This window comes from Carcharodon carcharias, chromosome 23 (genome assembly GCF_017639515.1).
Source record: "Carcharodon carcharias isolate sCarCar2 chromosome 23, sCarCar2.pri, whole genome shotgun sequence".
NCBI classification, from domain to species: domain Eukaryota; kingdom Metazoa; phylum Chordata; class Chondrichthyes; order Lamniformes; family Lamnidae; genus Carcharodon; species Carcharodon carcharias.
The window spans coordinates 30,537,201-30,564,108 of record NC_054489.1 but is presented as its reverse complement, the minus strand read 5'-3'; the positions used below and the strand labels follow the sequence as shown (position 1 = coordinate 30,564,108).

The 26,908-nt window shown below is 42.4% G+C and overlaps 1 protein-coding gene across 7 annotated transcripts in view; it reads left to right on the top strand.

The window, feature by feature from the left end:
* The first annotated feature begins 7,462 nt into the window (after positions 1 to 7,462).
* The window catches only part of ubtf (upstream binding transcription factor), a 59,730-nt gene continuing 40,284 nt past the window's right edge, over positions 7,463 to 26,908 (top strand). For 5 of the 7 annotated variants that reach the window (XM_041173795.1, XM_041173794.1, XM_041173793.1 and 2 more), the window contains exons 1-4: positions 7,463 to 8,056; positions 10,231 to 10,327; positions 18,489 to 18,661; positions 20,982 to 21,065. In XM_041173795.1, coding sequence (XP_041029729.1) covers positions 10,273 to 10,327; positions 18,489 to 18,661; positions 20,982 to 21,065 — 312 coding nt within the window. In that variant the 5' untranslated portion in view covers positions 7,463 to 8,056; positions 10,231 to 10,272. Of the gene's footprint in view, positions 8,057 to 8,317; positions 8,777 to 10,230; positions 10,328 to 18,488; positions 18,662 to 20,981; positions 21,066 to 26,908 lie in introns of those variants that run through there. The other 2 variants (XM_041173796.1, XM_041173791.1) reach the window with 2 other exon arrangements.

The following is a 26,908-nucleotide window of genomic DNA, read 5'->3' as shown; positions in this document are numbered from 1 at the left end:
ACCCTGCTGCTGCCGCCCACTGCTCTCCCTTCATTGATGAATTAGTACTCCATGTTGAACACCACAAGGAAGAAGCACTGAGCGTAGCATGGGCACAGACTAGAACTTCCATATTTAACACCAAAGAATGGCTATGTTGGCCAGGTTTTGAAGGATAGAGTTACCAGACTGGGCTTGTGATGGGTGGTGAGAGAACCAACATGAGGGAAAAACTTAGTTGATCTCATGCTCATCAATCTACCTGCTGAAGAGGCATCTATCCATAACATTATTGGTGGGAATACTGCCACATAGTCCTTGTGAAACTAAGTTCCATCTGTACACTAAGGACACCCTCCATCATGCTGTGTGCTAAACGTGATAGATTCAGAACGGATCTAGCAGCTCAAAAGTGAGCAGTCATGATGCGCTTTGGGTTATCAGCAGCTGTATTGTATTCCAACACAATCTGTAACCTTATGACCTGGAATATTTTTCTTTAACATTACCATCACAGTCAAGGCAGAGGACCCTGGTTCAACGAGAACTGTAGAAGAGCAGTCCAGGAGCAGCATCAGGCTTACCTAGAAATAGGGCTTCTGCTGAAGCTAGAACAGAGACTACATGCATTCTAAACAGCAGAGGTGGCATGCAGTACACAGAGCTAAATAATCCCATAATCATAGGATCAGATCAAAGCTCTGCAGTCCTGCCAAATCCAGTCATGAGAAGTGCTGGACAATAAAACAACTAAACGGAGGAGAAGGAGGAAGCTCCATGAACATCCCCAGCTTTAACTATGGTGGACCACAGCATGTGAATGCAAAACACATTGCTAAAGCATTTGTAACCATCTTCACTCAGAAGTTTCAAGTGGATGATAGGTCTTGGCCTCCTCCTGACATCCCCACATTACAGATGCCAGTCTTCAGCCAATTTAGTTTACTCCATGTGACATCAACAGATGGCTAAGCACACTGAATACAGCAAAGCCTATTGAGCCCTTGGCAATAATGCCAAAGATTTGTACTCCAGCCTCAAGCCAAGCTGTTCCAGTACAGCTATGAGACTGGTATCTAACTGACAAAAAGTTGCATAGATTTGCAATCATCCTCAGCCAGAAGTGCTGAGTGGATGATCCATCTTAGCCTCTTCCTGAGATCCCCAGCATCAAAGATGTCAATCTTCAGCCAATACAATTCACTCCATGTGATGTTAAGAAATGGCTGAAGGCACTAGATACTGAAAAGGCCCTGACAACATCATGGCAATAGTACTAAAGACTTGTGCTCTAGATCTAGCCATGCCCAAAGCCAAGCTGTTCCAATACAGCTACAACACTGGCATCTACCTGACAATGTCAGGTAGAAAATTGCTTTGGTATGTCCTGTCCACAGAAAGCAGGACAAATCCAAATGGCCAATTTTCATCACATCACCCTCCTCTCCATCATCAGCAAAGTGGTGGGAGGTGTTGTCGATAGTGCTATCAATCAGCACTTATGCAGCAATAATCTGCTCACTGATGCTCAGTTTGGGTTCTGCCAGGGTCACTCAGCTCCTGACCTCATTACAGCCTGGTCCCAACATGAACAAAAGAGCTGAACTCCAGAGCGGTGATGAGAGTGACTGTTCTTGACATCAATGCAGCATTTGACCAAGTGTGGCATCAAGGAGCCCTGTTAAAATCAAAGTCAATGGAAACCAGGGGGAAAGCTCTCCACTGGTTGGGTCATACCTAGCACAGAGAAAGACTGTTGTGTTGTTGGAGGCCAATCATCTCAGTCCCAGGATATTGCTGCAGGAGCTCCTCAGGGTAATGTCCCAGGCCCAACCATCTTCAATTCCTTCATTCATTACCTTCCTTCCATTATAATGTTAAAAGTGGGGATATTTGCTGATGATTTCAGAAAGTTCCAGATAATTAATTAGTTCGTGTCAGCATACAACAACACCTGGACAACATTCAGGCTTGAGTCTGGTTACAAACTGACCACAAATCCTATCCCCGAATTACTTCTGCACATATTGGGCAGGATTTTACCGTCAGCGAACAGAGGGCAGGGCCCGCTCACTGACGCGTAAAATAACGCGCAGTGACGTCAGGCGGAACTCCCGACGTCACCGCGCCCCATTTAAATTTCCAGGTAGGCGGAGGTGCAGCAAAGTCAGCTGTGCGCCCGCCGACCTGTCAATGGCCAATTGAGGCCATTGACAGAGTCAATTAAGTAATTAATGGACCTGCCCTTCCAACCTTAAGGTTAATGGGCAGGCCAGGAGCCCCAGCGGGCATTAGAAAAAGCATGAAACCTCATCCACGGGTGGGATGAGGTTTATTAAAATTTTTAAAAACCTACATGAAAGTTTTTATAAAAATTATGGACATGTCCCAACTCATGTGAGTGTCACATGAGGGGACATGTTAGGAAAATTTTATTATTCTATTTTTAGCTTTGTTACATTTAGAGTCGATCTCCCTGAGGTAGCACTTAGCCTTAGGGAGATGAGTTGCCTCTTTCATGCGCATGCGCGAAAGAGTGCACTCTCGATTTTGGGATTACGCCCCCCACCCCCCCACCCCGCCTGCACAGGGAGTGCACGGCGCTTCTGTGCGGACGTTGCACTAGGCAGGCCCACCCATGTAAAATGGCACCACGCCCCCAATCGGGGGCACCAATCTGAAGCATGCCTGTGCACGCCCACCCTTCAACTTTGCCCCCAACAGGGGCAAAATCCTGCCCATTGAAATTTTAAGTAAGAAGCGTTTTCTTAAAAAGGACATACAAGCAAGATAACCACTTTCTGGAAAATTCCTATGTGGATTACTTGACCAACTAGTTCAGAGAGAATGTCACACCTTCTGCCTACTTCAGACAGAGGCACTTCAAAGGAAATGATATAATGCAAACTGAACTGTAATCTCCTGTGGTTGTGCAGATGATGGAAAATGATTACCATCTCAGCCAAAACCATCTGCTGTTGAGTTATCTCCCAGACTGTGAATGTGAACTGGGTTGAAAAGAAAACAGATCTGGGCAAAAGACATGTTTGTTTTTTGCCCTTTCAGGAAGACACAAGGAAAGGGGTTTTAAAAAGCCAACTGTGGCATAGTTCTGTGCACTAGTCCGGTGTGTGTGTGCTGAGAAGGTCACAGCTCAAGAATACCACCCCGGTATCCCTGCATTTGCAGGTAAAAAAGTCCTCTTTCTCTGATTGCTGGAAGCAAGTCATAAGTCAGCAAGGCCACAGTTGAAAAGAAAACTGGACAAATCCTTTCAGCTAACCTGAAGAATCTCCAACCCAACTGCCAAAGTCAGCACTACCGGAATGGCCTCAACTTAACGGCCACAACATTTCACCATCTATTCCTCACAGACAAGCCAAAGGACTGATTGGTATATATTTTTTTTAACTTTTATTTTTGGACACAATTTCTCATTCCTAATCTGCGTGTATGTGTGTTACGTTTTTATTGTTTTTCCTTGCATTTATTAACTAATAAACTCACTCTTTCTTTGACTCAAGACAGCCGGTTAAATTGACTCCTCTTAAAACATAAATACATTTGGACTGGGAAAAGGTATTTACAAGGGAAGGGATCCTTTTTAAATTAACCTTATGCGACCAACCAAGGGGGTGAATAAAGGAGGTTCATCCCTCTTCACCCAGGAGCATAACAATTTGGGGCATCTTGTCCGGGATCATAACAAATTGGGGGATCCGTGCCCCGGTCATAACAGCTTAAAGGTGGCAAGTGCCATTCACCCCACACAAGTGCCAAGCAATGACCATTTCTGACAAGAGAGATTCCAACCATCTTCCTTTGGCATTCAATGGCATTAACATTGCCAAATCCCCCATTATCAACATCCATGGGGTTACCATTGACCACAAACTTAACTGAACTAGCCACATAAATACTGTGGTTACAAGAGCAAGTGACTCACCTCTTGACTCTGTAAAGTCTGCCCAGAACCTGCAAAGTACACTCAGGATTGTGTTGGAATACTCTTCACTAGTCTGGATGAGTGTGGCTCTGACAACACTTAAGAAGCTCAGCACCACCCAGGACAAAGCAGCCACTTGATTGGCACCACATCCACCATCTTAAATATTCACTCCCCCCATCAACAGCACTTCATCGCTGTACCGTGTTCCATCTACAAGATGCACTGCAGAACTCGCCAAGGCTTCTTAGACAGCCTCTCCCAAACCTGCGACCTCTACCACCTAGAACAAAGGTAGCATACACATGGGAATACCACCACCTGAAAAGTCTCCTCCAAGTCACAATCGGTAATACATTATTGTTCCTTTACCATCACTGGGTCAAAATTCTGGAATTCCTTTCACCACACAGAGTGCAGTAGTTCCTGGTCTGTTCTTTCAAAACTATTGCTCAGGTAATTCCTGTAGTAACTTTGGTTTAAATAGGTGAACTTCAGTAATTACAGCTGCTTGCAAACTTGAGGTAATAAAACATCACAAAACACTTCACAGGAGCATCATAAAACAGAATGTGACACTGAGCCACACAAATAAGATCAGGATAGGTGACCAAAAGCTTGGTCAATGAGGTAGGTTTTTAAGGATTATCTTAAATATTGCTGAAAAAAGACATAGTATCAAAGATCAAAGTCTTACACTCATCAGGTCAGCTCGCAAGAAATTACTGTTACTACTGTTAATAACTATAAAGGGGAACAACAATTTATATTGCATGAGAAGAGCGTGCTGATTGGTTGACAAGTGGACTCTGATTGGTATGTGTTGCCATGGAGAATGCAGCATGAAAAAGTTAACTGCCCAGCTTGTTTAAATTCAAACCCGGGCAGGTTGACTCTGATTGGTCAAAGCATTGGGCAGTTAACTGTTCCATGCTGCATTCTCCATGGCAACGCTTCCACCGATCTGATTCCACTTGACAACAATTCAGCACTCTCTTCTCATGCAGTATAAATTGTTCCCCCATGACAGTTGGTAATTTCTTGTGAGCTACCCTGATCAGTGCAAGATAAAAATCTTAGACAACATATCCCTTTTTTCAGCAATACTCAAGTTCTGTACTACCAAACGACTCATTGTCTTAAAGGAGGAAAGCAAGGCAGACAGGTGTAGGGAGGATATTTCTGAGCTTAGGTCCTAGGTAACACAAGTCACAGCCATCTAAGGGGCAATTAAAATCAGGGGTGTTCAAGAGGCCAAGATTAAGGGTATCTTGGAGGGCTGTGGAGCTGGAGGTAATTACGGAGTTAAGGATGGGCGAGCCCACAGGAGGATTTGAATTTTAAAATCAAGACATTGCTTGACCTGAAGTCAACCCGGGTCAGCCAGCTCAAGAGTAATAGGTGAATGGGACTTGGTGTGAATTAAGACATGGGCAGAGTTTTAGGTGACCTCAAGTTTAGAGATTCGAATGTGGAATATCAGCCAGGAGTCTGTTGGAATAGTATAGAGGTAACCAAGGCACGAAGGAGGGTTTCTGCAGCAGATAAGCTGAGACAGGGGTGAAGTGGACCAATGTTAAAGAGGTGGCCTTAGTAGTGGTGCAAATACGAGGTTGGAAGCTCATCTCAGAATCAAATGTGACACCAAGGTTGCAAAAAGTGAACAGACCAGTTTAATCTCAGACTGTTGCCAGAGAGAGGGATGAACTCAATAGGGAAGGAAATGTGGAGTGGGGATCAAAACAATGAATTCAGTTTTCCCAATATTTAATTGGGGGAAACTGAGTGGAACAATAATTCCATTGGCCGCATGTATTCTATTACCGTATTAACACTTACTATATTTAACAAAGTATTTGCTAAAAGATGTGTGAAGATCAGGAAGAGTCTCCACATACTGTGCCCCGAGTGACAGCATCAACATACTGCGACAAGTAGGTGCATTTAAGACAATTCTCCAAATGATGTCAGCAATGGACACGTGGTGAAGAGAAGCATTAAGGGTGGGGGTGGTTCACTTCGAGATAGAAATGAGCATAGATAACTTTGTTGCGTCCTTTCTAATGCTGTGCCAAGGGGGTATAATAGAAGCGAAAACCCGTGTCGTTGAAGAAATCATTACATTAAGAAAGCGTTCACACTACCTAACTAATCGTTTTGTGCGTCGTAATGCTCCGCCCTGCTCGACTTCCTGTCACAGTCAAACGTAATTGAAGGCAGTGGAGAGGATTCGGAGAACTGCAATAAGGATGGCTGCTGGATTGTAAATACTTAATTGAGGGACTGGCAAAATTTAATTGATTTTCGTTGGAGAAGAGCCAAAGTTTTCGGGTGATGCTCCGACCGGCCACACTTCGGAATGTTAGACTTGTCCTGCTCGTAATTTGGCCAAGAAGAGAAAGGCAGACAGCGGAGCTGAGATGGTACCGGGGGGTGGGATAAGAGGGTATAATCTTTCGCCTTGGTTACTCTGTGCTATATTCTTCCGCAACTCTCAGCAGCTGGTAGGAACCCAGGAACAAGTTGCTTCCCCGCCTTCTGCAGGATAGGAATGGGAAGGAGAAATAAGCTGGTTATGTAATTTCTGGGCCATTTGCTGCTGTTATTCACTCCTCCATTATAAAATAAAATTGTAAACATTCAACCCAAAGCACTCCATTCTCTAACTGCTTCTCGGTTGCTGACTCCAAATCTACACCCACCGCAAGAACTCTGCACGGCGGAAATTGCTGACGACATGGAAAGTGCGCAATTATGAATAAATAATTGTCTTTTTTTTCACTCAAGCGCAGTAAATCCGGCTCGATTGTAGCTCATGAGTAAAACTTGGCTATTGTTTTGTGCTTAAAACGCATTCTTATATCAAATACGTACAGTACCAGCTTATAAGGGGGTAGGCTCAGTGGAAACCTATCCTCTAACATCATCACAACAACAGGAGGCACTAACACTGTGATGGACAGGTGCGTGGTAACTCCTCCGTTCCCAACCCAGGGCTTGTTTCATGTTTCCCTCGGTCTGGTCTCGCCCTCTGTTCACTCTTGCGACGCAACTTGTTATGTTGATGTAGTTACAATGTGACACACAGCCATTCAGTGCACTAGACCCAGCCTGAAGACTGCCCAGTTCCGACAGAAGCAAGAAAGATTTCGCCGGGGACACTTCCAACTCGACTGGGATTATTTACCCGTTCCATCGCAGTCGGAAAATGGTGCACATGTCAAGTCTTCTGGGGGGTTACCCACAACCGAGCCTGGCTGGGGAAGCCTTCGCTTCCAAGTCCTAGGACACTGCTCCCTTGACTATACTCAGTTTGCTTAGGGGGTTCCTTTCCCATTTCAGTGGACTGGCATTTCCCTGGTGAATTTATGAATGAGAAGAGAATGGGGTAACTTCAATTTAGAATTCCCCCAGGAGCCACCCCTTTCTGACTGTCCCTTTTAAATTTCCCGCCCCGTACTGTAGAAATTCATTAATTTATTAAAGGCAATTTTTATCTCGATTGGCTGGACAGGGGATGACGTGCAGGACAACAAAGGTGGAGTTGGAAATTAAATAAAAATGTAGCAAAGAAAGCTCAGGCTCGATGTTATATGTGTAAGAGCCGCACTTCCCTGCAACTAACTAACTATTCAACACTAGCAATTAGTCCGGGGACAGCAGCACTCTCTGGCGCTCCGGGGGCGAAGAGAACCAGCTTTTTATTTCAGCTGCAACTTTTCACCCCTCCCTAAAGAATAACAAACTTTTCCCCCCTCCCCAGAAAAAGAAACTTTGCGTCTCGCTGAAGATATTTTATTGCCTTTTTATTATTATTTTATTTTTGGAAGGGGTGTTCTAAATGAACAACTGCTTCGCCAAAATTGCTTACAGGTTGGGACATCTTTCTGCAAGGAGAGACGGGCTGAATTGCAAGCCGGCTGGCGAAAGCAGAGTAAGTCGGAGGAGCGCAGGGGGATGGGGGAAGGAGCTGATCCGGAAAAAGGGGATTGGAGAGGTCGGAAGTATCGCGAAGCATGCCGGCTCTCAACGGGGACTAGAAAGCGTCCACGCCCGGGGCCAGCGCCGTGGATCTGGCGAAGGTTCAGCCCGATCTCCCCTTGTTGTTTTGCAAGACGCCGAGACGGGGAGGTAAGGGCTGGTTTCGTTTTTTTCCCCCTCCTCTCTGGTTTGCAAAAACAAGAATATATTATATATTTTTTTAAAAAAAAATTTAAAATAAAAAGGAATTTAAAAGGGAAGGCGAGAGGGAGGGAGGGAGAGAGAGAGAAAAAAATTGCAAAAGGGAAGGAGTGCGTGAGATCCTGCCGAGAGAGAGAGAGAGAGCGAGCGGGGGATCGGCGCTGGGCTGTGCCGACACGGTCGCGCCGTGGAGCCGCCTCTTGTCGCCAGCAGCAGGAAGCTGGTTGGTTCGAGTGGCCGCGCCAGAGCAAGTTGTCTCGGATTCACTCTCTCTCTCGGTTCCGGCCCCTTTTGTCTCTGTCTCTCTGGCTGCTCCCGTGCTCGCCTACCATTTTCCATCCCCTCTCTCCCTCTTCCCTCTCTCTCTCTCTCTCTGCCGAGCAGAGTGCGAGGCTCCCTGGGCTGCCCGAGTGAGTGCGGCCGGCCGCCCGCCCGCTCGCTCGCTCTACAAATCGGCGTTGGCTCGCTGGATCTTTTCTCTCTCTCTCTCGCTCGCTCTCGCTCTCTCTCTCTCTCCCTTTTCTTCCCCCCCTCCTCCTCCTCCTTTCTCTGCGGATCTTCTCGTTGCAGTCGCTCCCTCGTCCTTGCTCGGCTCACCCAGATTTTGTTTAGAGAAGAGAGAGAGAGAGAAGGGGGGGGAAAAAAAAGAGGGGGAAGCGAGAAAAGACGGTGAGTAGTACATCGGGGATACTTAATTTTTTTTTTCTCCAAATGTCTTAAAAATAATAACCGGGTTTTTGGTTCGCTGCTTTTGTTCGCTTTGCGCCGGGGTGGTTTTTGTTTTTTGTGGCGGGGGGTTTGCGCCGCGCTCTAACCCGGGCTGCGGCGCTCACATGGCGGATCCCAGTCCGAGCTGCGTCGCCTTCGAGTCCCTCGCCAGTGTTGGGGCGGCGGCGGTGGGGGTTGTTGGGGGGGGCGGGGGGAGAGAGAGAGAAATCAATTGGGAACAGAGACTAAATTCCAGACCTTTCTTTTTTCGTTTTGTTAACTAAATTCGCTGCTACTCCTGGAAATAATTTTTTTTTCGGAGGGGAGGGGGGGAAGAAAATTGCATTTTAAAAAAATCTGTAATATAATTTTAATTTTCTTTCCCCCCCCCCCCCCCCACCCCCACTTTCTCTCTCTCTACCCCCCTCTCTCTGGATACTCCACCTTATTGTTACTGCTGCTGTTCTGGGGTGTTTTTTTTGACAGCGGGGAGCCCGAGTCTCTCTCTCTCTCTCTCTATAACATGGCCGTGCCGAGCTCAATGCAGCCGGAACTGAGGCGCCATGTCTGGGACGAGCTGCAGCCACGCGTCGGTCCTGAGCTGCGGGGGTTGGAGCTCGGGCGTGTGGGGTGGGGTGGGGTGGGGTGGGGGGGAGTTTTGGGGGAAAAGGTGGTGGTTGACCTTGGGAATCTCCGGCTCGGTGCTTGGTGCGGGGTGGGGTGGGGAGGGGGGGGGGTTGCGTTTTTTTTTGCCGAGGGCACCGGGGAGAAGGAAGGAAGGGAGGGAGGAGGGGGTGGGGGTTGGGGGGTGGGTGGGGGGGGGGGGGGTGTTGAGCTGGGCTGGGGCGGATGGAGGACAGAGAGAGACGCTTCTCGCCCTTGCCTTTCGTCAGCGTGTCTCTCTCACGTTCTTCCCTCCCCCTCTTGGAGGAGCTGCTGCTGCTCTGGCCGCTGTTTATGGCTCTCGGTGTCCTCTCTTCCCCCGCCCCCCCCCCCCCCCCCCCCCCCGCCATCACCCGCCCCGGCACTGCCGCCTCCTCTTCCCCAGCCTCCAGCGGCTCTCGCCTCTCTCTTTTGTCCGCTAGCGCAGCCCCCTTCTCTCACCACCCCCCCCCCCCCCCCCCAATCTTTCCCCGCTCCGCTCTTCTCCTCTCGGGCAGCCCCGCACACTCAAGCTGTGACTGGGCGGCTTTTCCGCAAGCTACAAAGCGCAGCTGCTCAGAACTGTTACTCTCGCTGGGACTGGAGGGAAAAGGGGTGGAGAAGGAAGAGGGAGGGAAAAGAGAACGTAAGCACCGGGGGTTTGACTAGAGTGACATGCGACAGACAGACAGAGGCACACACACGGAGGGAAATGGCTATTGCAACCCTGCCCCTCCTGCCTAACAATTTCTTATTTGCTCCATTCCATTCAGGTAGCTGGTTTGGACCTGTAAACCTGTGAGGAGTGGAGCAGCATGAACGGGGAGACAACCATGTCTGCCACTGTTGAGCTAAGCGATGCAAAAGAAGGTGAGTTGATTGGAGGGTATGTATTGAAAGAAAACCCCAGGGAATCTTTGTCTACCTCTGAAAATTCAGAGCAACATTTGTGCAAAATAAAGATTTAGTTACACTCACATTCAGTCAATCTAAGCTTTGTGAATCTAAGCCTTTATGAATTTTATATATAAAACTGCAGTATTCAGGCAACAATTGTGAAATTTGCCTTTTGTGTTGCACACCAAATCACGACTTTGACCAGGTATCAATGCAACAATGTTCATAAAAATGTGTTGATAATACCCGGGACATGATAGCCACCTTCAGTCTTTGTTGGTAAAGATTTGGTTTGAGATACGGGTATCAAATGGAAAATGTTTAAAAAATTGTATAGGATAGAGAGGGAAGTTGTTGAATTCCCCACTATTAACATCCTGGAGGGTTACCATTGACCAGAAACTAAATTGGACTAGCTATATAAATACTGTGGCTGCAGGAGCAGGTCAGAGGCTCGGAATCCAACCGCGAGTAACTCACCTCCTGACTGCTCAAAGCCTGCCACTATCTACAAGGCACAAATCAGGAGTGTGATGGAATACGCTCCACTTCTCTACCACCTAGAAAGACAAGAGCAACAGATTGCATCACCTGCAAGTTCCCCTTCAAGCCAGACACCGTGCTGACTGGGAACTATATCGACATTCCTTCGCTGTCACTGGATCAAAAACCTGGAATTCCCTTCCTAACTGCACTGTGGGTGTACCTACACTACATGGACTGCAGCGGTTCAAGAAGGTCAATGGCCATTCAGGATGTGCAATAAATACTAGCCTAGCTGGTGATGCCCTCATCATGTAAATGAATGAATAATAAAACATATAAGGGCTGAGATTTTTATTTTTATCTAAAATGTTGGAAGGAATATATATACCATTTTGTACTCTGCTATATAAATGGGAATTATATCAATGTATTCCAACTAATTTTTAATTTGCAGCAATCGTATTACTAATACCTTGCTCCATGTAATCTCATTTGGTTATTTCATGGTTAAATCATAACTGATGATGCAAAAGCAAAATACTGCAGATGCTGGAAATTGGAAATAGAAACAGAAAATGCTGGCAGTTCTGATGAAAGGTCGCTGACCTGAAACATTAACTATCTCTCTCTCTCTCTCCACAGATGCTGTCTGACCTGAGTATTTCTAGCATTTTCTGTTTTTATTATCACATATCCAAATCCTAACTGCTTACCCTTGTAAGAATTTGAGGTTTTATAAACTTTTATAAAAAGGCCCATTATCAGCTTCTGCTTCAAGAATTTTAGGTGGTTTTTTGGGGACTGTGACTTTGGGCTTTTATTGATCAGACCACTTCTGGTTTCATCATTTTTCATTTTAGTCAGTGCTTACATCCAAGCTCAAAAAGCTCTGTTGCAATTGGTTCCCTCTAGTGACTGATGATGATAATTGTTTAATTAACAATTCTCCTTTAGCAGCACTCCATTTTTCATTTTGTACGGTCTATTACCAAATGTACTACAGGTTTCATTGAAGACACTGAAGACTGGGGGGAAATGGGACTGTCATTTGAAACATCACCCCTCAAATAAGTATTTGTATCCCAAGCCCTCATTGCACAAGACAATGGTCCAGGTTAAGCAGGGAACGAAATATAGAAGTCATTTGTTTCTGGAATGGACCAAGTACAAAGCACATTTCAAGCAATGCTCTACATTAATAGATGAGGCTGAGGGCTTTCTACTTTTATCATCTAGGTGTCCAACATGAATGGAAAACCCTAGAGCCTTAAGCCAAGTGATTGAGAAATCCATAAGTATACTTTGTCTATTTGTCTGAAATGGAGCCCATTCTCTCTATGTTTACACACGTTAGACTCATCCAGGTTGAGTTTAGACATTTTCATGAACAAAGAGTCAAGTGCAACAAATATGTAGGGCTACGAACCAGCTAAAACCATGCAGTGTACCAGAGCACTGGTAGGTTTTCTGCTGTTTGCCTAGTTAATACAGCTTGTAAACCATTGGAATCAGTGCAGAACTGCAAGTCAGTCTTCCGATGGCAGATGTAACTCTTGCAGCTATGTTGATCCCAAAAAAGATTCAAAATTCCTTCTTGATATTTTCAACCCTGACACAGTGACAAGCTGTTGATCTGATGCTAGCAGTTTTGAGCCCCAATCAGGAGGATAGTAAGTGTCAAGGATTCCTCATGATCAGCAAGGTGACCATAAATTGTATCAAGTTCATTAACATCATCCTCCTGATCACAGCATGGACCTCCCCTTTAGAACAATCATCATCCTGCCAGTTAGGTGTGGAACTACAAGCAAAGCTGCTACTTTGCTGTGAAGGCCTGGAGGTCTTTGAAATTTTAAGTCAGTGTTTTTGAATTCTTGGAGCTTTGCAGTACTCATTGTACTTTGGTTCTATTATTACCTTTTTTGGATTGTACCAAGACTGTGAGGATATTTTTCAGTTCTTGTTGACACTGGCTAGGATGTAATCTCTTTGGCCATTAAGATAGTATTTTCAGCTTAAACTGTAAAAGGTGAAGTAATTTTATTCCGTATACTGCTAGTGTATAGAAAATCTCAATCCAGGGCAGGACCCCTGAAATCTCTGGGGAAGAAAATAAAATAAATGGAATTGAAAAGTATTATGTGTCACAACATAATGTTATGGTCATCCACAAACTGTTAATGGCCCATATTTTGCAGTAAAAGTAACATTCAGACTATCAGTGCTCACCATTGTTGAAGAGCTAATTGGGGAGCAACATCTGATGACAGCATATTGTGCAGTTAAATGTGGCAAACGGGAATTTGCTGTTCGAATTCTGTTGTTTCTCCCGGAGGCTTCTGTGTTTGTATCTCACGCAGAGATTTGCAATAGAATACGCAAAAGTGTGTGAAGTTGCCATATTCACACACTACATATTAATGCTCCTTCTAAGCTGCATGCATGTGTGGCCATGCAGCAACCCCAAATGGGTCATGTACAACCAAGAAAAATTAAAGGTAGCATTACTAGATACCCAATGGATTTCTAACAACCTGGTAAGTCTTTAGTTACTGCTAAACAACCTCTCTAGCTCTGAAAATTAACTTTTACTAATTTGATGTTTCATTTTTTCAGGTTTTAATTGTTGGGGATTTAAAAAAAAAAATTAAAACATTTTGTTTTTACTTTGACTCTCTTTCTATCTTTCTCATCCTGCCTTTCTTTCTTTCTTTTCATTTCTTGTACAGGATTTAGGATTGAATTAAATATTCCAACTTGAACTTCTGGTTCAGATTGCTTGCCTCAGTTAGAATTCTTCAATCACTCTCTGAGATAGAGATGCAAAGCTGCTTGCACTATTCACCCAGGTCTCAGATCTCCTGCATATTATTTTGGATTTCTAATCACCACAAAGCTCATGGTAAACCTGTGAGCAAGTATAATGAATGGTGCCCACTGACACCTGGGCCATTGTGATGTCGTCTGTTGATACCATCAGGCATGCGTGTATGCAAACTCTCCATTTGATGACACTATGTTGGGATGTTGCTTGCAGATCAGGAGATCTTGCTCAACAATCATGTTTAAATGATTTTGCATTTTCATGGGAAATCTCGCTCAGGAGAACAAGTTGCAGTCATGCAGGAGAGTTTCTTGAAATACCCAAGGTAATTTCTCCCTGCAGCATACACAACCCATTAGTTTTTCAGTAGAAGAAACCGTTTTTTTTTTGTAAAATAGAAGATCCATCAATGACTTTGAGCATTAGGCAGGAAGTTCAACATTCTTCAAGGAAGATTTGTCTGCTTTTCAGCAAAATCTGATTGTTGGCATTCCCCAGGTGGTTGAAAGAGGGAAGCTCAACTGTTTCTGAATCAAGGCCTCAGTGCATTGGGTTACTTGGGGTAATCATGGCAGTTATTGGTCTAATCAAGAATTGGTGTGAACATCACCACAGGAGTTCCGGGGAATAACTTGCATGGGGTGGAGTGTTTACCCTAAGGTGGATTCTGACAGCATCTTGAGAGTACCTGCACCAGATGGACTGCAGCGGTTCAAGAAAGTGACTCACGCCACTTTCTGAAGGACAATTAGGAATGGGTAACAAATGCCCACTTCCCATGAAAGAATAAAAAAAATTGAGGCAAAAATTTTTGCTAAAGGAACATTAGGACATACTCGAGAGCTACAATGAGAGAACCCATATAGATTAGCCAAGGGTAGGAAGGGAAATAATCCAGTTGTTGGGCACTATAGGCCTCAAGTAGCAAAGATGTGATAGATGTGGAGAGCTGAAGATATGCAAAAGAACAGGACAACAATGGGTAATTTTTTTGAGGATAGACTGGGATAAAAGTAATGCATGACCCCAAAGTGGGGAAAACTTGAGAATGCACCCAGAACAGTTTCCTAAATCAGTGTTTCGTAGTTCAATAAAAGAAGAAGCAGGTCTTGATTCATTTCTGGGAAGTCAAGTTAGACAAATAATGTTATGAAGAAAAGAGAACAATTAGAAATAGTGACCACAACAAAAAGCACAATGTAGGAACCAAACAAGAGTCAAAGATGAACTGGAAAAAGGCAAAGTTCAACAACATAATAGGGTAGTTGCTTAAAATTAAATAGACAGGATCATTAGCAAGGAGGTTAATGACCAGCAGTGATGTGTAAGAGTATAAAATATAGTTGCATTCAGTGAGAAGTGGGGGGATTCCATCATAGTGTTCATGGGTAAACGGCGATTGAAATTTGAGCTGAAAGTTGAAAACAGGCATGTGAATGGCTCATAATATTAAGATAATTATAAAAGATATAAAAAGCATAGATAAAATTGGAGGTTGGGAGGGCCAGAAGGAAATATGGTTAGCTGATAAAATAAAATAGTTCAGAGTTTGGGTCTTGATTGTGGAACTGTTGTGGAGATACTGACTATTTTGGTTTTTACAAATGATGATGGAATTGAGAACAAAAGTGTACTAGAAGAGGGAATTAGTAGAGCTAGGTGCAGAAATTGAATCAGTTCTCTTGGCCCTGATGGCATTAACCCTAGGCCATTGGTGTGGATGGTAATGAAGGTCAGAGTGGAGGTAGTTGAGTCTCATTTTACAGTCCTCTGTAAATTTATGAATCATGCCACAAGGCTGGTGAGAAGTTGAAATAATGCCCTTGTTCAAGCAGGAGAGAAGGACAGAAGGGATAATTATGGACCAGTTAATTCAAGACCAATTTGCACGTTTGGAGTAAGCATCCGGGATTGGATGCCAGCATGACTTTGTAAATTGTGTTGGGGAAGAAATGACTTGTTGGATAGATAAAAGGAATGTGGCGCGTATAATGTATATGGAATTTGCAGAAGGGATTTACTAGTGTCTTGAGGCTTTTTTTAGAAAGTTCAAGCATATGGTATAAAAGTTGAACAAGAACCAAAATTAGGGTTAATGATTAGCCAGGTTATAGAAACATTGGCAATGGTCTACTCTGGGGTTAATGCTGAGTCCATTTTTATTCCAAGTAGATATGAATGCAGAGAAGACAACCTTGAAATTTGCTGATGACACAGGTTTGACAAACGGCAAGAAAAGCTTTAACAGACTTTAGGAAGACATAAACTGGTTAGCTAAATGGACAATTAGCAGATGCCCTTTGAATACAGACAAGTGTGAGGCAACATTTTGGGAAGAAATGGGAGCCTGCTTAATGGAAAGAAGCTGAAAGATCTAAGTAAATGAAGGGATCAGGAGGTTCAAGTGCGTAACTTTAAGTGGGGTAGATAAATCTAAAATATTGGACAATTTGGATTTTATAATTGTGGCAAAGTGGAAAAGTAATTATTGGCCTCCTTTCAATGTATCCTTTACAGAAAGGTTATTAAGGCCACAACAGAGCAAAAATTTACCCAGAAACTGCCAGGGATAGGAAGCTTTAGTTATATGGAGAGTGTGGGGCTTCTGGGATTATTTCCACCGGTGTAGAGAAGGTTTAATAAAAGTTTTTAATAATGAATTTGTAAGAGTGATAGCAAAATATATATTTCTTCTGGTTGGGGAATTAGTTGACGGTGTTAAATTGATGGGCTCTATCGCTGAGGGAAGAAAGATGTCAGGAGAAATTCATTTACACGGAAGATTGTTGGGGCATGAAATGTTTTGCTACAGGAAGTATTGAGGCAGATGCCATTGCATCTTTTCATAAGGAGGACAAAATATTTCCGTGAAGTGGTCCTCTCCTGATTTTTGAAGTTTAATTGTTTCTGAATAATTGGCAGTCAGAAGTTTGGATTTTCAAGGAAGACAGAATTTCCTTCGTAAATATGAAAAGCCCCAACCAGAAGCCTTACAAGGTTTTGGGTTCATGGATAATTAGTGCAATTGTTTACTGTTGTGATTGTTGTACCATGCTCTGTGATCTTCCCCAGTGCCGTAAGATTATAGTTAACCATGAAACTGATCTAAGATCTTGAAATAAATATGCTAAACTCAGCTTTGTTCTGATATCTTCCTTCCTGTTACAAGTTTTTTTTGCGTAAATAGGCTTGAGTTTGAAGAAGCATGGCTAGCACTGCTCTTGTAAGAGTAAGTGGAATAGCAGGGAGGATCTGAACCAACATAACCACAAAATGTTTTATGAGAGTGAGTTACCTACGAAGGACTTGGTGATGTCAGAACTTTTATCCTTTCTGTTCAGCAACCTGCAAAGGTTGTATGAAATGTTGTTACAGGTAGCCAAGGTGTAAGCATGTGAGCCTGATTCAGATGGTCCAGGACAAGTGGGGTTACTCGTTTATGGCTTTTGAATGAACTCAAAGAGCAAAAGACAGTTGAATGTTCCCCTGTAACAGTGTGAAACAAACTTATGGTTGCTAAAGGGCAAAGAGAAGTTTTATGCTATTCTAATTTCCAGCATAATTTAGAAGGTGGAAAAGACAATTCTCATGCCCAATATTTGCTAAGGCTTACTTCTATCTTGAACAGATAGGAACAAAGTCCTAATTGTTTCATCACCATTCCATGTACAGAGGGTGTGCTAATGCATTGGCTGCTTCGCTCCTCACTCTCACCAGAAAATTTCTACAGAGGCTACTTTTGACTTATTTAAGAACTGTTTTCTCCTTTTTAGTTATGTGCTCAATTAGATTCACAGAACAATTCCACTTTGAAAGCTCACAATAGAAAGTGGGTGCAGTATTTTGAGAGAATGGCCACAGCCAAAATATTAAGCTTAAAAAATGTATTTGTTTCTAGAAATCTGTGCTGAAATGTTTTCTCTTGGATGCTTTCTCCAGTGTGTTATTTTGTTGATCAACGATAGAGAGTACACAAAGAAGCCAAGGACGTTTGCAAACCTGGGGAGTTTTTTGTTTTGTTTTTATTTCTTTTCACTTCAACCCTTGCTCTTGCCCAATACTCTAGCTCCCACTGGAACATTGAGTATCAGGGCTGAGGTCATTGATACTATTAGCCTGGCTAAGGTCAGCTAACTCAACACAGAATGAGAGTTGAACCTGGAACCCTTTTGATTGCTTTCCCATTAAGAGTCCATAGTTAAAGATTTCAAGTAACTTGCAAAGCCAGTACATCAGACCCCACAGGCTTGTATTCATTATCTTGAAGCCAGCATGGAAATATTTTTCACTTCCATTGCAAGCTTGCAAAGTGGGGGTTGCCTTGATACTAATTAGATGTACAAAACTGAGAAACTTGTGACTAATTGAGATTTATGATTTTTCTCGCATTTGTAAATGACTGGTACAGTCTTAACACATTGCAAGGTTACACTGACCCACTAAGCAAAAGGGTTTCTTTTGATAGGTATCTCACTTTTTTATGTTGAACATTTGTTAGTGTACTACCCTAGACCACAAAGATCACATCCATGGTATTTTAGCTAAATGGAAACTATCTTCAAACTGTTTTGGTGCTGATGAGTTCCTCTTCGGGTTCCTTGATACCGAAGTTAGGCAGGGTCCTCTAGCTATATGATTGTTTAAGGTGGAGTGCCTATTGTCAACAGCCATTCACTGACATTTAATTTCAGAGCGCCTTATTGTTCGTTTGAAAGCTGTACTCTCCAACCTCTCTTCGTTAGGTGCCTTTGTTTAATTTAAAAGTATTTTTGAATTAATATTACTAATGATTCTCACCCAGTGCATGTTTTTTTCCTCTGGCAGATTGGCCAAAAGAGGACCTCCTGGGCCTGCTGGACAGCATGCGGAGCATTGTCCCTTCTAATGATGTGATGAAGTTCAAAACAACAGAGTCACACATGGACTGGAACAAGGTGACTTTCGCCCATTATACAGCAGAGATGTGCAAACAGAAGTGGACAGAGATCTCGCATGAAGTAAGAGCCAATGCCTTTAGTGTTTAGCAGCCATACCTAACAAAACTTTAAACTGCTAAACTAATGTTAAAGTGTCCTCTTTTGTAATGATCCCCAGTATTCCAATAGACTGTACTTCAACTCGGACCATACTACTGGTTATGTAACTTTTTATTCATTTGTTTATATTCCACATACAGCTGTGTAAATAGGCAGAACACATGACAGTTCTTCAAGAATGTAGATCCTTAATACACAGTGTAATTTGGGGTGATAGTTATTCCGTTTACTGCTTAATGAATTGGAGCTGTTATCCAAGGATAAATTTTTAACTTGAGTTCCTGATGCTTATCAAGAAATTCTGCAATGCTAGATCTTTATTTTCTGTCCAAATTCAGGGCCTGAGATTGGGAAACAGCACAATATGTTTCCAGCACATATCAAAAGAGGAAAAGCAGGAAATATGCTCCTTTGATCTCTAACATCTAGATATTAGCCCTTGTATAATTTGATTTCAGCTGCTAGGGTAGCAATATTGCTGATGATTTAATGTTAGTAGATAATCTGGAGGCCTTGTGGCACAGTGGGTAGCGTCCCTACCTCTCAGGCAGAAACTCTGGGTTCAAGTCCCACACCGGGACTTGATAGCCAAGGAAGGCATTCACAACGTGTCAAACAGGTTGGGAATTAATTTGTAAATTTTTCCAAGATATGCCAATGGCAGGAGGTAAGAGAGGGAAAGATTCCTGGTTAACCATGTGATGGAAAGAAATTGTAGCCTCTGCCATCACTATCCATAAGCTCCAAGCTACGACATGCAAATAGGTGAAAGTTGGACTTGGACTTGCACTTTTGTTGGGGAGGGGTTTCTTAGTTGGCTGGGTGGCCAGTGTGGATCAGATTGGTGCTAACAGCATGGGTTCGATCCCTGTTCCATTGGGATGGATTTGGGACCTCTCTTACCTCTCTTCTTGCCCTACTCATGATGGAGGTTGTGGCACTGTGTGTTGGAATGCCTTTGGGTAGAGAACACAAGAAGAATGGATAATCCATTGGATGCCATTTACCTTCATTTTCAAAAGAATGATTAATGTTCCTTAGAGGTGGTTATTAAAAAAAATCAGATCTCATAGAAGTACTGGTTAGAAAGCTGGGTGAAATGAATTGTTTCAATTGGTGGGCATGATTAGGGTTAGATCACAACTCAAGTTCAACAACGAGTATGCTACTTTATATCAAAGATTTAAAGGATGGCTTAAGTAACAGGATTTTAAAATTTGATAATGATGTGCAACTGTGATTTATTTTTTAAATTACAAAGTCCACAATATTGTAGGGTGATTTTGATAAATTAGGCTAATGGACAAATGAATGGCAGATGCTGTGTAATGTGGGCAAACATGGTGTCGATGAATGTAGGATTGGGAAACTTCAGACATGTCTATACCAGACAGTGTTTTCCATTCAAAGAAACTGTTCCAGAAATTCCTTGTGCACAAGAAGTGGGTATTAATAAAGCAAATAAAAGTTTCAGGTTGTACGGTTATGGTCACTGGACATGCAGTCCATGCATGCTGCATTGTATTCATTTTTAGTTGGTAAAAGATAATCCAGAGATGGAGACAAGGCTAGCAGATGACACCAGATCTTAAGAGCTCATAGTTTTGAGGATATACTTGTATAATTGGGCGATTTACTTTTGAAGCATGGGTTTGGAAGGGTTATGATTGGATGTTGTTCAAATATTTTTCAAACTGGCAGTGATAGTAGGACTAGGTTATGCCAGTAAAATCCAAAAGTAAAATTGGGTTAGATGTGGGACATATTTACAGAGAGTTGTTGCCCTTGTAAATATTTCCTAAATGTGATGTAGAGTTGCTACAGTTCTGAAATAGAATGTCACAAGGTATTACAGATCATTTAATGTTTCCTTTGCTTTGGAAAGTTGCAAAAGAATTACCTAGAGTTTTCCATGAAAAAGAATTCCTTGATCTAATGTATGGGACACTGAGACTGCACTCTCTATTAGACTGGGTGACCTTGATGTGTTTTCTCTATATTGTTTCCCCTTTTTGATCTCACTGCCTTAAATGAGTCCCTTTGGCCTCGTCCCAAAAACAACTGCGATGCAGTTCCAGAATGAGACCTTGTACGTCAGTGGCTGAGAGGAAACCACATGGCTAGTGTGGCTATCAGGCTGTTAACTCTGAAGTGGGCAAGTTGCCAGCGTTGTCTCTCATTTGTTTATCCATTTGAGTGTGGTGCTTGAACAGCATTCAAAGAACCAGCTTTTTGAGGGTTTTTCCCCAACTTCTCTGTTCAACTTTTAATTTGTGTTTAGGTGAGAAAGTTCCGCACTTTATCAGAACTCATTGTGGATGCACAGGAACATGTCAGGAATCCCTATAAAGGCAAAAAACTCAAGGTGAGCATTTGATCTGAAGAAACAAACCTGTCATTATGTTTCTTGCTGTTTGCAGAGAAAGAAAAAAAATGAGGCTTTAATAAAATGTGGTTTGTAAACAGCCATTTTAGAATTCTGTTTTTATCTATAATATTTTGAAGGGAGAAGGCGTATGAAATGTATTTATTGTGAAGTCAGAAGTATTGCAGCCATGAAATGCAAAAACTTAATTCAGGTTTTCATTTGCACTTGAATACAACTCCTGTCTTGTAACATATTTTGATATGATAATTTGATACATTTCAACTAGCACTAAGCTAATCTCTGATCTTGAACTGCCCTTTTGTAGTCTATTTTGATTTACCATGCACCATTAGAAGCTGCTCATTGGGCACTTTTTAAAGAACTAACTTAGCTTCTGTGGCATTTGTGGGTTAGGTGGCGGTGGAATAGCTTTGTGGAGAGTGGTGAGTAAACTAAAGCATTTTTGATGCACCTTGAGCTCTCCAGCTAAAAGTGTATCAGATTGTTTCCTGCGCTCTGGCCTTGAGATTCACTAAGGCAAGATGCTCACGATTTTCCTCTTTATAGAAAAAAATGCAAGAAAATGGAAGCAGTCAGATGATGAAGCTCAGATAACAAAACCTGTTGGAAGCATCTGAAAAATCTTGAATTTTTGCAGCCGCTGTTAATTTAGGATAGTTAACTGATGGTTTCTCATGATGTAGAAGATTCTAACCATGCTACCACGAAGCTCTTGTGTTGTTTTGGGAATGTAGAACCAAGCTGGAAGGGTCCTATATGTACCCTTCTCAGGCATGTTTGCACTGCAGATGATGTCTTTCTCTCAAATCCAAAAAATGATACTGTAAAAATGCTGACATTATTCCACTTGTTTTAAGTTAGAAGTAGTTAAGTTGATTTACATCCAATTTTCTTGAAACCTTTGTTAATATAATTCTATTTGCCTATTCCAGAAGTTGTTCTTGCATCATGGCTCATGGATAGAATTTCTAAGGATCTTTGGCTTCCCTGAAAGTACCAGTTACCCCAACTGCTATAAAATGCAACCTTGCCCATGTAATTACATTTTATAGAAAGTTTTCCTTCTGAGCCTTGGGTTTGGAGGCCTTGGTTTTCTGGATACTAGTTTGGCTTTCCAGGGTACCACATCAAGTCTCTGTCTCTAATTGCAGAGGCTATTGAGTTAAGAGCTTCGTGTGTTTTGTAACAAAATATTTATCTACTGTGCAGTTGCCGCTGTCACACTTGCACTCTGTAGGTTGGGCAGTTAACCTGGAGGAAACCAGCCACTCAATTCAAATACGAAGGTGCTGTGCAATTTGGATCAGGTATGTATATGGGAACTTATGAATTGAGCAGGAAGTCCTATTTTTGTTAGCTGAAAGAGGATTCTTAAGGTTTGCTTTAGGATCATTCGTAGGAAAGACAGTCCATCAGCTAATACTTAGGGGGAACATAATGTTTGCAGGTATGTACTGTTTTCTGCTATTTATGCTAGCAAAGCTTAACTCTTTTTTTAGAAAGCATTTTCTTACTGCTACCAGTCGCTTGCACTAGTGTTGTTTCATTAATTTGGCAGTTAAGAGTGAAACAGATCTATTGTTATGCTCTGCTTCTGAAGATGAGGATCCTGCTGACTTGCATGATAGAGTCAGTGACCAAAGTAATCCTTTAAAAAAAAAAGATTTGTCTATTCATTGTACACTAAGTTTATTTAATATCCAGGTTAGTGGATACAGGGAATATGGACTCACCAATGACAAGAGTAAGACAGACATCAAAAATATCCAGAGTATGTTGTGATCCTTGACCAAACCCCCCCAAATTTTTGGTAAGATTTGGTTAGGGACCAATAACGTTTTGTTTAAAATAGACAAAGTTTGAGATTCAAGACACTTGCTCAGTGAATAAAGCCACAAGATTCCATGGGTTTTGAACAAACAAAAGTAAACCTTACCATACAACGTCAGAAAGATAAAACAATTTTCTAACATTCAGGATAAATATGAGGTACATGTGAATATACATGCAAACTGTGGTAGAACACAATGCAATGAATGTAAAATGTGACCAAGACAAAGTCCATGCATTTCTCAACAACCCACCCGGAGGCCTAAACACTTGAGTCAATCAATCTCACTGAAACTCTGTCTCTCTCTCTCTCTCATGAGGAATTCCAGTCTTTACCTTTTTGAAGATCTAATCTGGGAATTCTCTTAAAATCACTGCAACTCGGACAGCATTGACAACAGCCCACCTCGCAGGGTTTCAGTCTTGTCTCCGGTGATTCTGTTCCCCTGGATTCCCAAGCACACACTCAAGCACCAACTCACAAGTACAACTTCAGCTCTTCGGCCACGCCGAGCAGCACGCTACTACTCCAAAGGGGTATCTTTGCCCCAACGGCCCACAGCATGGAGTCACAAGCCTTCGGTTGCATCCTTGGATCTTCAGGGCTTCTCCTGAGCCCTCTTAACGCATGAACATGGAGAAGGAGTAGGCCACTCGGTCCATCAAGCATGCTCTGCCATTCAGTAAGATCATGCCTGATCTGATTGTAACCTCCTGCCTATCCCCGATAACCTATCCGCCCCTTCTTAATCAAGAATCCATCTACCTCTGCCTTAATAATAGTAAAAGACCCTGCTTCCACTGCCTTGTAAGGAAGAGTTCCAAAGACTCATGACCCTCAGAGAAAAAAAATTCACCTCATCTCTGTCTTAAATGAGTGACCCCTTTTTTAAACTATGACCCCTAGTTCTAAATTCTCCCACAATAGGAAACATCCACTCTCATGCCCCCTCAGGACCTTAAAGGTTTCGATCAAGTCACTTTTCACTCATTTAAATTCAAGTGGATACAAGCCTAACCTGCCCAACCTTCCTCATAAGGCAACTCACCCATTCCCATCATTTGTCTCCTAAACCTCCTCTGAATTGCTTCTAACACACTTACATCTTTTTTTAAATAAGGAGACCAATACAGTACACTATACTCCAGATGTGGTATCATCAATGCCCTGTACAACTGAAGCATGACCTCCCTACTTTTGTACTCTGTTCCCCTCACAATAAATGATAACATTCTATTAGCTTTCCTAATTACCTGCTATACCTGCATGCTGGCCTTTTATAATTCATGCTCTAGAACGCCCAGATCCCTCTGAATCTCAGAGCTTTGCAATCTCTCACCATTTGGATAATATGCTTTTTTTTATTCTTCCTGCCAAAATGGACAATTTCAGACGTGCCCACATTATAGTCCATTTCCCAGATCTTTGCCCATCACTTAACCTATGTAATTTTGTAGCTTCCTTACATCTTCACAACTTACTTTCCTTCCTATCTTTGTGTCGTCAGCAAAGTTAGCAACCATACCATCTGTCCTTTCATCCAAGTCATTTGTAAAATGTTTAGGCCCCAGCACTGATCCCTGTGGCACACCATTCATTACATCCTGCCAACCAGATAAGGACCCACTTATTGCTACCCTCTGTTTCCTGTTAGCTAGCCAATCTTCTGTCCATGCCAATATGTTACCCCCTACACTGAGCTTTTATTTTCTGCAATAAACTTTGACGTGGAGCCTTATCAGATACTTTCTAGAAATTGAAGTACAGTACATCCAATAGTTCCCCTTTATCTACAGGACATGTGACTCCTTCAAAGAACTCCAATAAATTGGTTAAACATGATTTCCCTTTCACAAAACCATGTTGGCTCTGCCTGATTGCCTTGAATTTTTCCAAGTGACCTGCCATAACGTCTTTCATAATAGCTTCTAACATTTTCCCAATGACATATATAAGCTAATTGGCCTGCAGTTTCCTGCTTTCTGTCATCCTCCCTTTTTGAATAAAGGAGCTACATTTGCTATATTCCAATCCAATGGAAGCTTCCCCGAATCTAGGGAATTTTTTTGAAAATTAAAACTAATGCATCAACTATTTCACTAGCCACATTTTTCAAGACCCCAGGATGAAGCCCATCAGGACCTGGGGCTTTGACAGCCCATGGCTCAGTACCGCTTCTCTGGTGATTTATAATTTTCCTGAGTTCCTCCCTTCCATTTCCTGATTTATAGCTATTTCTGGGATGTTACTTGTACCCTCAAACGAAGACCAATGCAAAATACTGTTTAATCTGCTATCTCCTGACTTTCCATTATTAATTCCCCACACGCACTTTCTATAAGACCAATGCTCACTTTAACTCTTTTCTTATTTAAATATCTATAGAAACTCTTACTATCCGCCTTTATTTTTCCAGCTAGCTTTCTCTCGTACGCTAACTTTTCCCTCATTAATCTTTTAATCATTCTTTGCTGTTCTTTATATTCTGCCCAATCTTCTAACCTTCCACCCATCTTTGTGCAATTCTATGCTTTTTTTTTAAAGCCTTTGACCTTTTTAGTTCACCACAGATGGTGGGTCCTCCCCTTGAAAGTTTTCTTATTGGAATGTATGTATTCTGTGTATTCTGAAATACCCCTTTTAAAAGCTTGCCACTGCACTTCTATGGACCTACCCCTTAATCTCATTTGCTAGTTCACTTTAGCTAGCTCTGCTTTCATTTATTTACCAGGGCTTCTCTCCCCTTTGGGATCTCTCCCTGTCCCTTTCCTGGGACTCCTATCCTCGATGGCGCTTGGCTCCCGGCCCTGTGTTTTTGTGCCATTTTCCACCTCTGCGCAGGCACACTGGATCTGTCCCTGTCCCAAAGAGCTTAAAAGGGCAGAATTGCAAATGTGTAGTCTGCTCCTGGTCTGCGCAGGCACAGAAATTCCGAGGTTTGTTGCGACTTGGACTTCCCGACCTCTGTTCTCTGACAAGGGTAAGTATGGGTTTCATTACAAGTCTAAAAGGGCAGGAGAAATCTAAAAACACACTGTCCCTTTTTATATCAAGAGCTACTTTCATGGTTCCAGGGTAAAATGCAAATAACTGTATATGAATTCAATAAATTTAATTGCCCGTGCAATGACTAAATCATTTCCACTTCATAGAATATACTTTATTTCTCTTGGCATGTGTAATGTATTATGGCAACTTCTGGCAGTTGTACCTCTACCCCCTAGAAGGATGGGAGCAGCAGGTGCCAGGGAACGCCACCTGCAAGCTCTCCAAGTCACACATCATCCTGACTTGGAAATACGTTGCCGTTGCTTTATCGTCGCTCGGTCAAAATCCTGAAATTCCCTACCTAACAGCACTATGGGTATACCTATGCCACATGGATTTCAGTGGTTCAAGAAGGTGGCAGTAGAGCATTTAAAGATGGGCAATATATGCTCACCTTACCAGCAATACCCACATCTGATGAATTTTTTTTTAAATGCAATATGATTGACACAAGTTTAGGTTTGTGGACTGGATTTTCTTTCACTAGTCACTCCTGTAAATGCTGCTTACATCCTTTGGTCATCCCAACGTGTATCTTTTACATTCGACACAGAGGTAAATGACTGGAATCATAATGCAGAACCCTTTCTCTGTACACTGTTCACTGGGATTATCTCTGTGCCACCATACAGTTATGCTGTATTTCAAAGCAAACTAATTACTCATTATACCAAGCCAAACCCAGAGACTCTTGAAACAAGAAATGGTTTTATTTACATCAAGCAGATGTATCATGTAATATGTACATTTTTCTAATATGTAAAAATAATAAAGAACCCACTTGTTCTTTCTCTAAGCATTTAGAGACCCATTTTTTTGTCCTGTAGCACTGTCTATTGAAATCTAGCTCAGCTACCTGCAGGCTTGCTTTAACCTTTTTAAAATGCTGCCTTATAAGGATGGTTATAAGATTAATATACTAATTCAGTTTAACTATAGG